General features: G+C 40.8%; 1 protein-coding gene across 2 annotated transcripts; it reads left to right on the top strand.

Annotated features, from left to right (window-relative positions):
- Positions 1-2,891: 2,891 nt before the first annotated feature.
- On the top strand, positions 2,892-11,308 carry LOC135550095 (lysosomal thioesterase PPT2-A-like). Of its 2 annotated transcripts, none has more exons than XM_064980572.1 (8): positions 2,892-3,397; positions 7,560-7,713; positions 8,626-8,721; positions 8,857-8,964; positions 9,101-9,184; positions 9,423-9,507; positions 10,011-10,065; positions 10,179-11,308. In XM_064980572.1, exons 1-8 carry the CDS (start codon positions 3,221-3,223, stop codon positions 10,320-10,322), a joined length of 903 nt encoding a protein of 300 aa, XP_064836644.1. In that variant the 5' UTR covers positions 2,892-3,220; the 3' UTR covers positions 10,323-11,308. The 2 variants fall into 2 exon arrangements, with proteins under 2 accessions (XP_064836644.1, XP_064836645.1); XM_064980573.1 differs by having other exon boundaries at positions 9,398-9,507; positions 10,179-10,285.
- The last annotated feature ends 3,457 nt before the right edge of the window (positions 11,309-14,765 follow it).

Here is a 14,765-nt window from a genome sequence, read left to right as displayed (position 1 = left end):
ACACAATGCCACAGATGTCTCAAGTTTTGAGGTAGCGTGCAATTGGCATGCTGCCTGCAGGACTGTCCACAAGAGCTGTTGCCAGAGAATGTAATGTTAATTTCTCTACCATAAGCCGCCTCAAATGTTTTTTAAAGAATTTGGCAGTAAGTCCAACTGGCCTCACAACTGCAAACCACGCGTAACCTCGCCAGCCCAGGACCTCCACATCTGGCTTCTTCACTTGCAGGATCGTCTAAGACCAGCCACCCGGACTGCTGATGAAACTCAAGTATTTCTGTCTTCAATGAAGCCCTTTTGTGGGGAAAAACTCCTTCTGATTGGCAGGTCTTGGTTCCCCAGTGGGTGGGCCTGGCTAGGCCCACCCATGGCTGCACCCCAGCCAAGTCTTTAGGGCCTAATTAATTAATCCAATTGTCTGATTTCCTTATGTGAACTGTTAACTCACTAAATTCATTGTTACATGTTCCATTTAAATTTTTGTTCAGTATATATGCTTTGTTAATGTCAGTATTGCCTTGTAACTTAAGCTTTATGCCTTGTGTGTGAATTTGTTCATTTTACAAAGTAAATACACTTGTATTTAGAATTCCTTTCTCAGACATTTCTTGATTGCCTATTACTGTAACTCAACTATAGTGTTCTTGCATATTGCTATTTATCTTCTGGAGTCAGTTCATTTAGTGGTCTATTTTGCTTAGTCGTATGTGGGTTAGATATAATATACATACAGTACCAGTCAAAAGTTTGGACTCTTTCAAGGGTTTTGTCTTTGTAGAATAATAGACATCAACTATGAAATAACACATATGGAATCATGTAACCAAAACGGTGTTCAACAAATCAAAATATATTTTAGATTCTTCAAAGTAGCCTCCCTTTGCCTTAATGACAGCTTTGCACACGCTTGGCATTCTCTCGACCAGCTTCACAAGGAATGCTTTTCCAACAGTCTTGAAGGAGTTCCCACATATGCTGAGCACTTGTTGGGTGCTTTTCCCTCACTTTGCGGTCCAACTCATCCCAAACCATCTCAATTGGGCTGAGGTCAGGTGATTGTGGAGGCCAGGTCATCTGATGCAACACTCCCTCACTCTCCTTCTTGGTCAAATAGCCCTTAGACAGCCTGGAGGTGTGTTGGGTCATTGTCATGTTTAAAAAAAAATATAGTCCCACTAAGCTCAAACCAGATGGGATGGCATATTGCTGCAGAATGCTGTGGTAGCCATGCTGGTTAAGTGTGCCTTGAATTCTAAATAAATCCCCAACAGTGTAAGCAGCAAAGCACCCCCACAACTTCACACCTCCTCCATGCTTCACGGTGAGAACCACACATGCGGAGATCATCCGTTCACCAGCTCTGCGTCTCACAAAGACACTGCAGTTGGAACCAAAAATATAAAATTTGGACTCATCAGACCAAAGGACAGATTTCCACCGGTCTACTGTCCATTGCCCGTGTTTCTTGACCCAAGCAAGTCTCTTCTTATTGGTGTCCTTTTGTAGTGGTTTCCAGTGGTGTAAAGTACTTAAGTAAAAAATACTTTTAAGTACTACTTAAGTCGTTTTTTTTTCGGTATCTGTACTTTGCTATTTATATTTCTGACTACTTTTACTCCACTACATTCCTAAAGAAAATTATGTATTTTTTACTCCTTACATTTTCTCTGACACCCAAAAGTACATTTGGAATGCTTAGCAGGACAGGAAAATTGTCTAATTCATGTACTTATCAAGAGAACATCCCTGGTCATCCCTCCTGCCTCTGATCTGGTGGACTTAATAAACACAAATGCTTTGTTTGTAAATTATGTCTGAGTGTTGAACTGTGACACTGACTATCCGTAAATTTAAAGAACAAGAAAATTGTGTTGTCTGGTTGGCTTAATATAAGACTTTTAAAATTATTTATGCTTTTACTTTTGAATCTTAAGGACGTTTAAAACCAAATACTTTTAGACTTTTACTCAAGTAGTATTTTATTGGGCGACTTTTACTTTTAATTAAGGTATCTTTACTTTTACTCAAGTATGAAAATTGGGTACTTTTTTCACCACTGGTGGTTTCTTTGCAGCAATTCGACCAGGAAATAGTAAAAATAAAGAAAAACCCTTGAATAAGTAGGAGTGTCATTCTCATATGTATACGTATATACTGTACTCTATATCATCTACTGCATCTTTATGTAATACATGTATCACTAGCCACTTTAAACTATGCCACTCTGTTTAAATATTCATCTCATATGTATATACTGTACTCGATACCATCTACTGCATCTTGCCTATGCCGCTCTGTACCATCACTCATTCATATATCTTTATGTACATATTCTTTATCCCTTTACACTTGTGTGTATAAGATAGTAGTTTTAGAATTGTTAGTTAGATTACTTGTTGGTTATTACTGCATTGTCGGAACTAGAAGCACAAGCATTTCGATACACTCGCATTAACATCTGCTAACCATGTGTATGTGACAAATAAGATTTGATTTGTGTCCAAACTTTTGACTGGTACTGTATATGATAATTATTACTCCACTACAGTAATGCCCATTGTAAATGTAAATACTGTGTGAAGATGTAATGTTGTAGGTGAGCAAAATAGGAACTGAGCTACACATTCAATAGTTGTATTTTGGTATGATGACCAGGCCGTATGCACTTGAATTATCATTTGAGTATGTACTGTCTGTGAGCTACAAACTTGTTTACAATAAATGTTGCCGTCCTAATTGTGTTATTTTGGGAAAAGGTGCATGCGGCAGTTTTCTGTGTCGGTGTTATTTTTCTGTCTAGGATAGTTGGGGCCAGGGTTGGGGCAGGCGGCTCCTTTGAGAAGCTATCGAAACCGGAAATGACTTAATGCGCGGTGTCGGGTTTTGATCAAGAACCGGAACAAACAAACCCCCCAGCAAATATTAAGTGGTGTTGTGTCTGAACACCTGTTATATGCAGAGGGTAAATGCAGAAATTTCGCAAGGGTGTTCATTTAATTTAAAACACGATTTAAGAAAGGGAACGAGAGTAAAGAGTAGCACATGAGATGGCAATTTTATGTAGGACCTATTTATTTGCAAAATTGTCTAAAGAAACAGGAATTCCCCTAAACCACGCACGATTTTAACCCGAGTACGGTGTTGGGCAGATTGTGTACAGTGTACGATATTTTAGTTTTCGCTGGTTTTTACCGCGATTTAATGTTTTGTTAGAATAACTATGAAAGGGCCCTCTGCCGTCTCTAGTCGGAGGAAGAGCGGGGTGACGAGGCTGTTGTGGACACTGTTTGGTGCCTGCCTCGTTGCTACAGTCATCGGGTACAAGCCAGTGGTCATAGTCCATGGTTTGTTCGACAGCTCCGGGGTATTTGTGGAGTTGCTTCGCTTCATCAATCAGGTGAGAGCATGAAAATATACCAACACAGGCTACAAATATAAGTCAAGAAAGATTGGATATGGGTGATAATAAACGCCTGTTATGCAATGTAATAACGGAACAGATATGGCAGGCTGGATTATATAGATTGTAACATGTCTAAGACTCATATCAGTATCTTAAACTATAACTAACTTGTTTGTATTAGGGTTTCCATTGTGCTGCTGTAACCTGGGCCCGCGCTTAAGTTTTCTCATCAAACATGCCTGTGGTCTGCTTGAATGGCACGAAACCGTGTTTTTTTAATAGTAATTTCGGTCGTTTCAGTGTTTCCAATCTCTCTGGGACTGTTACATAAGTGTCACATTGTTCTTCTATGAAGGCGATTGTTCTAATGAAATCAACGTTTGTCGCCGGTCATATCAGCTGACCTCTTCATGAATCCAACTGAAATAGGCTGTTTGTTGCCAGATTCTTGACATAATGTTGCCTTTGCTATCCTTTGCCTGGGTGTATGCACAAGAAAACAATCATAAGGAACATAGCCGTGAGCAACAATAAACGGGGTTCACAGGATGGCAGACAGGGCCAGATTAGCTGGATAAATTAAGTTCCTACAGATAGTACTGTCTTCCTTTATGTACTATCAGTGAAAGCATTTCCATGTTTCTCTCGATACACAATGATGACGAAATTTAAGTTTAGTCTAGTGCTGTTTGAATGCAAGTCAGTTAAGAACAAATCCTTATTTACAATGATTTTTTTCATTAGTTTATTTAACCTTTTATTTAGCTAGGCAAGTCAGTTAAGAACAAATCCTTATTTACAATGATTACCAACCAAATTGCAAAATGCTTCCTGCTGGGGCTGGCATTAAAGATAAAAAAAAATATATATATATATATATATATAAATTTATTTATTTATTAGGACAAAACACACATCACGGCAAGAGCGACAACACTACATAAAGAGAGACCTAAGACGACAACATGGTAGCAACACAACATGGTAGCAGCACAAAACATGGTACAAACATTATTGGGCAAGGCAACTGCACAAAGGGCAAGGAGGTAGAGACAACAATACATCACGCAAAGCAGCCACAACTGTCAGTAAGAGTGCCCATGATTGAGGCTTTGAAAGACGAGATTGAGAGAACTCTCCAGTTTGAGTGTTGCAGCTCGTTCCAGTCGGTAGCTGCAGCGAACTGAAAAGACAAGCGACCCTGGCATGTGTGTGTGCTTTGGGGACCTTAATAGATTGTGACTGGCAGAACGGGTGTTGTATGTGGAAGATGTAGATATCTCAGGTAGGGGGGAGTGAGGCCTAAGAGGGTTTTATAAATAAGCATCAACCAGTGGGTCTTGCGACAGGTATACAGAGATGACCAGTTTACAGAGGAGTATAGAGTGCAGTGATGTGTCCTATAAGGAGCATTGGTGGCAAATCTGATGACCGAATGGTAAAGAGCTTGAGAGCATCCTTACCTGCCGATCTATAAATTACGTCTCCGTATTCTAGCATGGGTAGGATGGTCATCTGAATCAGGGTTAGTTTGGCAACTGGGGTGAAAGAGGAGCGATTACGATAGAGGAAACCAAGTTTATATTTAACTTTGGCCTGCAGCTTTGATATGTGCTGAGAGAAGGACAGTGTACCATCTAGCCATACTCCCAAGTACTTGTATGAGGTGACTACCTCAAGCTCTAAACCCTCAGATATAGTAATCACACCTGTGGGGAGAGGGGCATTCTTCTTGCCAAACCACATGACTTTTGTTTTGCAGGTGTCCAGAACAAAGTTATGGGTAGAGAAAGCTTGTTGGACACAAAGAAAGCTTTGTTGTAGAGCATTTTAACACAAAATCCTGGGAGGGGCCAGTTGAGTATAAGACTGTAACATCTGCATATAAATGGATGAGAGGGTTTCCTACTGCCTGAGCTATGTTGTTGATGTGACTTGAGAAGAGCGTGGGGCCTAGGATTGAGCCTTGGGGTACTCCCATGGTGACAGGCAGTGGCTGAGACAGTAGATTTTCTGACTTTATACACTGCACTCTTTGAGGGGTTGTTAGCAAACCAGGCTAAAGACCCCTCCAAGACACGAATACTCCTTAGCCGGCCCACAAGAACGGAATGGTCTACCGTATCAAAAGCTTTGGCCAAGTCAATAAAAATAGCAGCACAACAATTCTTAGAATCAAGGGCAATGGTGACATCATTGAGGACCTTTAAGGTTGCAATGATGCATCCATAACCTGAGCGGAAACCAGATTAGAACAGTGTGCGGGCCTTCTTGTTCTATACCACCCTGCTGAGGAACCCCAACCACCTTTACTGTGGCAAAGAACGTGTCCGCTGAAGTAACAAAAGGCTCAGACAAACTCTTGACTTCAACAGATCACTTTAGGGGAACCAACTCATTTCTCCGACCACAAAATATAACCGAGTGGCACAGTGTCACTCAACCCAGCAAAGGACATCTCCCCATAATTGACACCTGAATCAGCCTCATCCTGCAGGAGTCACATCGCATACAGTGCCTTCAGAAAGTATTCATACCCCTTGAGTTATTCCACATTTCGTTACAGCCTAAATTTAATTTTTAATTGCTTTTTTGGGGGGGGGGGGGGGGTCTTTTTTAAAGAGCGATTGCCCCTAAAAAGCAACTTCTTGTTTTTGAAATGGCCTATGTGGCATGGATATGAGTCAAACATTATTCTAGTGTCAAAATGTATTACAAAGTGTAGATAGGATCATTTGTAATAAAGTCAGCCTCGTCCAAAACAGAGATTTGCAAGACTATAGTAAAAAAAATGGAATGGAGGGTACGTAGCAGTTTTCCATGGGTTGGGTTTATTTGTATCCTGCTGGCAGCACCCAAGTAATCATCAATTAGGATTGCAGCTAAAAGCGACCCGATCATAATGCCCATGGTCAATTTGGTTTGACATTCGATATCCCTATGGGATTAGTTAGGGACTGTCAGTAAATTACACAATGTACCTGGGACAATCAACTTCAAATTAACTGCAAGAAGCCCAAACGGATATAATATTTGACAAAAACATAATTTCTAATTTCCTATACATTTGTATACGATCACATATCTCTCTTATGGGTGGGAATAGCTTGGAACAGATTTCCAAAATGTAAATCACGAAGAGCTGATTCGCTGGTGTTTTTAGTCTTATATCCAACAATTCATTCAATTCAGAAAGGTTAGCGTGACAGACAAAATCACTGTGGGAAAAATTCGTCCCACAAGGCCGCCTGTTGGTGAACCCTGCCTTATGGTAAATTGTGATAGCGAACAAAAATAACTTGATTGGACATTTTATTATTTAAGCCTGCCAGCAGCATCATCATGCAGATGTCCCCCTGCACAGGTAGTCTCCAATGAAGACTGACATCAAACAAAGTCCGTAGGCTGTACAGTTTAAATTCTGGTCTTATTCAAAGTTGACTTAAACTGCAATATGCAGAAAACACTGCCGTTTCCTGGTTGCCGTTTCCTGACAAAACAAACGTGTAGAAAATCATTGGTCACAGCAGTGTAGATGGTAGTCTTTTCCATTACTAAAGTTATTTGTATTTTCAGCTGTTTAAAGCTGGTGTACAAAACTCAAAGTAAAAGACTTAAATTAAACTTAAGAACTGGAAGCATAGAAACAGCGCACATAGAACATATTTACCACTTAGACTTGCCTTCAATGAGAATTACATATCTATAACTGAATTTGGTCAGGTCGCCCAAAAGGTTACACATTTCAGCTTTAAGTCTACCTACCTATGGTTTGATTATTATTATTTTTAACTTGCAGGACATTTCATATCATACAAGAACCGTTTGAAGAACCCATTTTTGATTCCATATAGAACCCTTTCCACACAGGGTTCGACCTGGAACCTAGTGCACAAAAAACACACTTTTGGCTTGTGAGCACCACTTTCAAAACTGCTGGCTGAGTTGAGTTTTTGCATAAGAAATGCTGAAATCATTTGAGACATTTTACTTCATGTATTGACTAATTTTTCATCTTCTCTGACAATCCTAGCTTTATAGCCTTCCAAATAAACCTATCTTTGTTATAGTCATTGATCCTATTCAAATTAGGATTTGTATATTCTAATTCTATGCTTATAGTGCTCTAATCTGTCCCATCCTCTTCTTCTGACAGTCTCACCCAGGAACCAATGTGTCAGTCATCGACCTGTTTGACCGCAGCTCCAGCTTACAGCCACTATGGAAACAAGTGGAGGGCTTCAAGGAAGCCATCTATCCCATCATGCAGAATGCTGCAGATGGGGTCCACTTCATCTGCTACTCTCAAGGTGTGTGTGTGTGACTCTGTGTTATGCTGAATCTTCTTTTAATACAGCTTTATATTCAATCAATCAAATGTATTTATAAAGCCCTTACATCAGCTGATGTCACAAAGTGCTATACAGAAACCCAGCCTAAAACCCCAAACAGCAATCAATGCAGGTGTAGAAGCACGGTGGCTAGGAAAAACTCCCTAGAAAGGCCAGAACCTAGGAAGAAACCTAGATAGGAACCAGGCTATGAGGGGTGGCCAGTCCTCTTCTGGCTGTGCTGGGTGGAGATTATAACAGAACATGGCCAAGATGTTCAAATGTTCATAGATGACCAGCAGGGTCAAATAATAATAATAATAATAATAATAATAATAATCACAGTGGTTGTCGAGGGTGCAACAGGTCAGCACCTCAGGAGTAAATGTCAGTTGGCTTTTCATAGCCGATCATTGAGAGTATCTCTACCGCTCCTGCTGTCTCTAGAGAGTTGAAAACAGCAGGTCTGGGACAGGTAGCACGCCCGGTCAACAGGTCAAGAGTTCCACATCCGCAGGAAGAAAAGTTGAAACTGGAGCAGTAACACTGCCAGGTGGCCTGGGGACAGCAAGGAGTCATCAGGCCAGGTAGTCCTGAGGCATGGTCCTAGGCTCAGGTTCTCCGAGAGAGAGAGAATTAGAGAGAGCATACTTAAATTCACGCAGGACACCGGATAAGACAGGAGAAATACTCCAGATATAACAGACTGACCCTAGCCTCCTGACACAAACTACTGCAGCATAAATACTGGAGGCTGAGAGAGGAGGGTGACGGGAGACACTGTGGTCCCATCCGACAATACTCCCAGACAGGGCCAAACAGGCAGGATATAACCCCACCCACTTTGCCAAAGCACAGCCTCCACCACTATTCACCCTTGTTCTGTTACAGGTGGACTGATTTGCAGAGGGATCCTGTCCACTCTCCCTAATCACAATGTCCACTCCTTCATCTCTTTGTCCTCGCCTCAGGCTGGACAGTATGGAGGTGTGAGTTCGTTATAAACCATCAACTTGATCTTTGTGCGCAACAGCCAACGTGATTGTTTGAAACATGATACATTGAAGTTCTGTGCTAATATGTGCTGAGGCCTGAATTAAACTAACTTGTGTTTCTGTTCAGACACAGACTACCTGAAGTACCTCTTCCCCCAGTTCATGAAGTCCAACCTGTTTCATTTCTGCTACACTGGAGTGGGCCAGAGGATATCCATCTGCAACTACTGGAAAGGTGAGTGTGTTTAGGACAAAATGTACCTTCACTCAACCTTCCCTCGTAGGGTTCCCAAGGAGTCACTGTGGATATATTGAGGGTCTTTTGTCGTGGTGAAAAATTGTTTGACTAAACTGTTTGTTCTCTCTTGCAGACCCCCATCACACGGACATGTATGTGAACGGCAGTGATTATCTGGCTTTATTGAACAGTGAGAGGTCAAATCCTAATTCAACAGGTCAGCAACGCTGCTAATGTGAATCTTGTCGGTCCCCTTTGTTGTGGGTTTTATATTCATCCACTATTTCAGAGAAGTGTTAGTCTGTCTACTCTATTGTCAACGTTGTCATTGGTTGTAGTACTCTGCATTTTATAGGAACCTTTTGGTCATTGTACAGTATTGTTGTTATGTGTATTTGGTTGTCTCAGTAATTACAATTATACTATATAGTTAGGATATATTCTTTCTCATTCAGTGTGGAAAAAGAACTTCCTACGTATCAAGAAGCTGGTCTTAATTGGGGGGCCAGACGATGGAGTCATCACACCCTGGCAGTCCAGGTGACTAGTTCATCTTTCCTCTTTCCTAGAGTATACAAAATGTTTAAAAAAAACACCTGCTCTTTCCATGACATGGGCTGACCAGGTGAATCCAGGTGAAAGCTATGATCCCTTATTGATGTCACTTGTTAAGTCCACTTCGATCAGTGTAGATGAAGAGACAGGTTAAAGAAGGATTTTTAAGCTTTGAGACATGGAATGTGTATGTGTGCCATTCAGAGGGTGAATGGGCAGGACAAAAGTTTTGTCTTTGAAGGGGGTATGGTAGTAGGTGCTGCTGGGTTTTCACGCTCGACAGTTTCCAGTGTGTATCAAGAATGGTCCGCCAGCCAAAGGACATCCATCCAACTTCACACAACTGTAGGAAGCTTTGGAGTCAACATGATCCTGTGGAACGCTTTCGACCCCTTGTGTGTTAGGTGTTCCTAATGTTTGGTATATTCTGTTAAAGCATTGTTTCCATTCTATCTGATTGATACAGTATTTTCTTTTTTGCTCTTTAGTCAGTTTGGATTTTACAATGACAACGAGACTGTCGTTGAGATAAAGGACCAGGATGTAAGTATTATTTTAGACCATGTTTTTGCATAATTATGACACAAGATTCCATCTTGATGCTATATGCTATCTTCTTATAATGATTCCTTACATTTGTCTCCTCCCTTTCCTAGCTATATTTGAGAGATGTGTTTGGCCTGAAGACCCTAAACGCTCGTGGGGACCTGTTCCTGTGCTCAATGGCTGGAGTAGAGCACGTCAAGTGGCACTCTAATGACACTGTGTTCAACACCTGCATTGAGAAGTGGCTCGTTTAGCACCGACTACTCCACCAAACAGCATTACAAGAACAGTCATATTTCATACAATCGTTACAGTGAAACACACAGTTTTACTGCTGCAGTGTGATTCACACAGTGGAAATATGAGTTTAACTCTGTCTGCACTACATTGTGAACTACTCCTTATGTTCTTAAGTTTGTGAGAATGATTCAAAACATACCGTCATCATTACACTAAAAACCCACGTGTACATACTGTTACATGTGTATCCATGTCTGTGCTTTACCTACACATACCTAAGAAAGTACCACACAACAGTGCCTGACTGAGTGAAGTCCTGTTCATTTTCAGACCCACTGCCCAGTTCATCTCTTTACTAGAGTGACTTGTACCATTGTTTATAGCTGGTAACAAATGTCTTTTTAACCTATAAAGTAAGTCCTTATGGTGGTCGTTGCTGTTGCTAAGGCAGACCGCTGCAGTAGAAATCATGCCTTACGTTTTTAGAGTGTTAGCCATGTGTCTCAGTGTTCCATTTTATATGTCTCCAAACCGAAGTGTTATGACACACTGCCTACAGTGATGGTGCTAAAAAGGTGGAGTGGAAGGAAAAAAAGGGGAAGAGATACTGGAGACAAGAATTTATTAGAAAGGAAAGAGGGTTTAGGAAGGGATGGAAAGGGAGAAGTGCAAAGAGTGTTATTTCCCTGTCTTGAACATAATATATGTGACATACCTGTACCTCTCGTTGCATTTAGATATCTCAGGTTTGATCAGAAGCCTATGTCTGTTTTTGTCAAAGGGAATGGTTTATTTTTAACTCAACTGTTTGTTATACTGTTATGGGTGTATGAAATTGGGGGGATTGCCTGTGGGACTATAGTGAAAGTACTCTAAATTACATTGTGAAGTAAGATAGAAAGCATTGCACAAAGATAAATTGTAACTAGAAATGAGACTGTCAGGTATGAGAGATTGCTATAGCTTGTAAAATATTTGTAAAGTTGTTGACATTGCAGTATTATGTGTGTGTGTCTTCTTGGTTTATGTTCTGCTTCTAAGGGAATTTATATTTTTCTCCACTCATACAGGAGTAAAGGTTTAGTGCACTCATTTGGTGGGGGGGGGAAAGATTTTTTTTCAATATCTGTATGCAAAATAACTTTTTAAATACATTGAACAAAAATATGAATGCAACAATTTTACTGAGTTAGTTCATATCAGGATAGCAGTCAATTTAAATAAATTCACTAGGCCCTAATCTATGGATTTCACATGGCTGGGAATACAGATATATATTTAAGACTCCAAGTGGCGCAGCGGTCTAAGGCACTGCATCTCAGCGCAAGAGTCCAGGCTGATTTGCCTAGTTAAATGTCACAGATACCATAACACATGTTTGAAAAATTAGGGGCGTGGATCAGAAAACCAGTGTGACCGGAAGTTACGAATGTAGCTATGATTCTACGAATACCTGGAAGACGGTCAGTACGGTGGAAAGTATGGATTATGTCCCTTGTGCTCCGCATAGGTCGAGTCATATTAAAGTGACATCGGTGGCGTGACCGCTTGGGAGGATCTTCCCCCGCGGTTCATATTAAACCGTATGTTGGTCCACGCTGTGACAGTATGCAACGTCGACCTTGTAAAATTTTGAGAACTTGCAGAGTGATGCCCATGTGGCAATTCCAGTCCTCGGGGCCTGATTGGTGTCACAGTGTTGCCCCAGCTAACACCTGACTCAAATAATCAACTAATCATGATCTTCAGTTTAGAATGCAATTTGATTAATCAGCTGTGTTTGCTAGGGATGGAGAAAAAGTGTGACACCAATCAGGCCCCTGAGGACGAGTTGCCCTGATTCAAATCAAATTTTATTTGTCACACATGGTTAGCAGATGTTAATGCGAGTGTAGCGAAATGCTTGTGCTTCTAGTTCCGACAATGCAGTAATAACCAACAAGTAATCTAGCTAACAATTCCAAAACTACTACCTTATAGACACAAGTGTAAGGGGATAAAGAATATGTACATAAAGATATATGAATAAGTGATGGTACAGAGCGGCATAGGCAAGATACAGTAGATGGTATTGAGTACAGTATATACATATGAGATGAGTATGTAAACAAAGTGGCATAGTTAAAGTGGCTAGTGATACACGTATTACGTAAAGATGCAGTAGATTGTAGCAGGTCTGCCTATCTCATTCAGGGGGATGTCATTCAGCGCAGCTCAGAATGAGGCACCACTTCTGGCCGAGTGACATATCACACCTTCTGGGACCAGGGAGCCCTTCTCCCTTGTAGGCCTGAGTGAGGATGTCCACAACCCAGTGTAAAAGCCTCTGCTTGGACAATGCAAGGCCTTTTGACATGTCTGGTGAGTATGCAGGCCATTGAAGAACTGGGACATTTTCAGCTTCCAGGAGTTGTATACAGATCCTTGCGACATTGGCCGTGCATTATCATGCGCAGTGGCAATTTTAGCATGTAAATCTTGGTGCCCCCCCCCACAAAAAAGTGGGATGCATGCCAGCAAAGCCACTACACAATACATTCACTACACAATAACGGTGACAAATGGTTCCTACAAACTGTAAGTGCCTACATAAAGCTGTCCCAACGTCTTACCACTGCTCCACCTGGCTGACAGTGGAGCCTTGTCTGGCAGTGAAACAGTTAATTCAGCCTCATTTACTGCCTTTTAAAGAAACAGCTGATATGGCTGACTTGCTTAAACAAATGTGGTTTCTAATGAACTGTGGCATAAGGAGGACGACAAGCGGATAAGAGGCAATCCGTAACTTCGATTAAGACAATGAGCGAGCGAGGACAGACGTAGTCAATATAACTATTTGTTTGGCACATTTGAAATGTATAGCGACAGAATTCAGAACATGGGCCGTTCTTAGTGTTCTCCCTGTACAAGTAAAAACCGTAGGATAAATAAAGGGGGCATACAATGAAAACTTACAACATTCAATGATTAGATTTATTTAAAACAGGTTATAGGCTACATGTGCACCACCAAGTCAGAACAGTAGGTGAAATTAAGAGGGCTAAATAGACCAAATTATTAGGGTGAGGCACATGGGCTACAAACAGCTTACTACACAACAGACACTTAGTATTACTTTCTTAACTACAGTATACATATCTCCCTGGCATATTATATAATTTATGCAGCAGCATACAAGACATTTTTGGATTCACCTTGTTGTGCTGTGCTCACTTGAACAGGAAGGTGGCACGGTGTTCCTTCGTGGGCAAATTTTGTCATCAAAGTCTGTCATTCTCTGGATATATGGTGCTTTCAAGACAACTGGGAACTCGGAAATAAGCAAGGTCGATTCATGATGATGTCATTGATCTTCAGGTCACAGCTCTAGAAAGAGGCCCGAATTCCCAACTTACAATTTCGCGTTGGATGACCGTTCAAAATGTATTTCCCAGTTGGAGCTAAAAAAAATTCCGGAATTCCCAGTTGTCTTGAAGTCAAATTTTCACAGTTCCGAGCTAGTTGTTTTGAGCGTGGGACAAATCATGCTTCATTTACAGCATGGCCAATATTGAATATTTATCCTTTTAAGCTTGGAAAAGAGACCCATAAACCCATACTTGGACCACACACACTCTCCACTGAATAGAAGGCTAGTGATTGCTTTGCAATGCTTGCAGTTAACCACTGATTCCTTCCAAACCACTTATTGTTGAATTAGCAATTTCCAACTTGTTGTGGAATGTTTATGTCCAATGGTCGATGAGCACTGATGTTTTATCTATAATTCCTCTTCATATAAGGATTAAAAAGGATTTGCCAGTAAATTGTCGACTTGATTCATGATTATGATTGCTAGCTAAGATTTTGAAAGTATGATGTTGACATGATCAGTCCAATCAAAGCTACTGTACATACAGTTGAAGTCTGAAGTTTACATACACCTTAGCCAAATACATTTAAACTCAGTTTTTCAATTCCTGACATTTAATCCTAGTAAAAATTCCCAGTTTTAGGTCAGTTAGGATAACCACTTTATTTTAATGTGAAATGTCAGAATAATAGTGATTTATTTCAGTTTTTATTTATTTCACATTCACAGTGGGTCAGAAGTTTACACGCACTCAATTAGTATTTGGTAGCATTGCCTTTAAATTGTTGAAATTGGGTCAAACGTTTCAGGTCGCCTTCCACTACAAGTTGGGTGAATTTTGACCCATTCCTCCTGACAGAGCTGATGTGACTGAGTCAGGTTTGTAGGCCTCCTTGCTCGCACACCTTTTCTACCCACAACATTTCTATGGGATTGAGGTCAGGGCTTTGTGATGGCCACTCCAATACCTTGACTTTGTTGTCCTTAAGCCATTTTGCCACAACTTTGGAAGTATGCTTGGGGTCATTGTCCATTTGGAAGACCAATTTGCAACAAAGTTTCAACTTCCTGACTGATGCCTTGATGTTGCTTCAATATATCCACA

This window comes from Oncorhynchus masou, chromosome 12, assembly GCF_036934945.1.
Source record: "Oncorhynchus masou masou isolate Uvic2021 chromosome 12, UVic_Omas_1.1, whole genome shotgun sequence".
Taxonomy (NCBI): Eukaryota; Metazoa; Chordata; class Actinopteri; order Salmoniformes; family Salmonidae; genus Oncorhynchus; species Oncorhynchus masou.
The sequence above is the reverse complement of the archived record's forward strand: the minus strand, read 5'-3'. Positions and strand labels throughout refer to the sequence as shown.

Bases quoted from the DNA above. Each gene is read 5' to 3' on its own strand.
- LOC135550095 (XM_064980572.1), top strand. From the start codon at position 3,221: ATGAAAGGGCCCTCTGCCGTCTCTAGTCGGAGGAAGAGCGGGGTGACG. The intron at 3,398-7,559 runs GTGAGAGCATGA...TTCTTCTGACAG, and splicing joins TGCTTCGCTTCATCAATCAG to TCTCACCCAGGAACCAATGT. The intron at 9,185-9,422 runs GTCAGCAACGCT...TTTCTCATTCAG, and splicing joins GTCAAATCCTAATTCAACAG to TGTGGAAAAAGAACTTCCTA.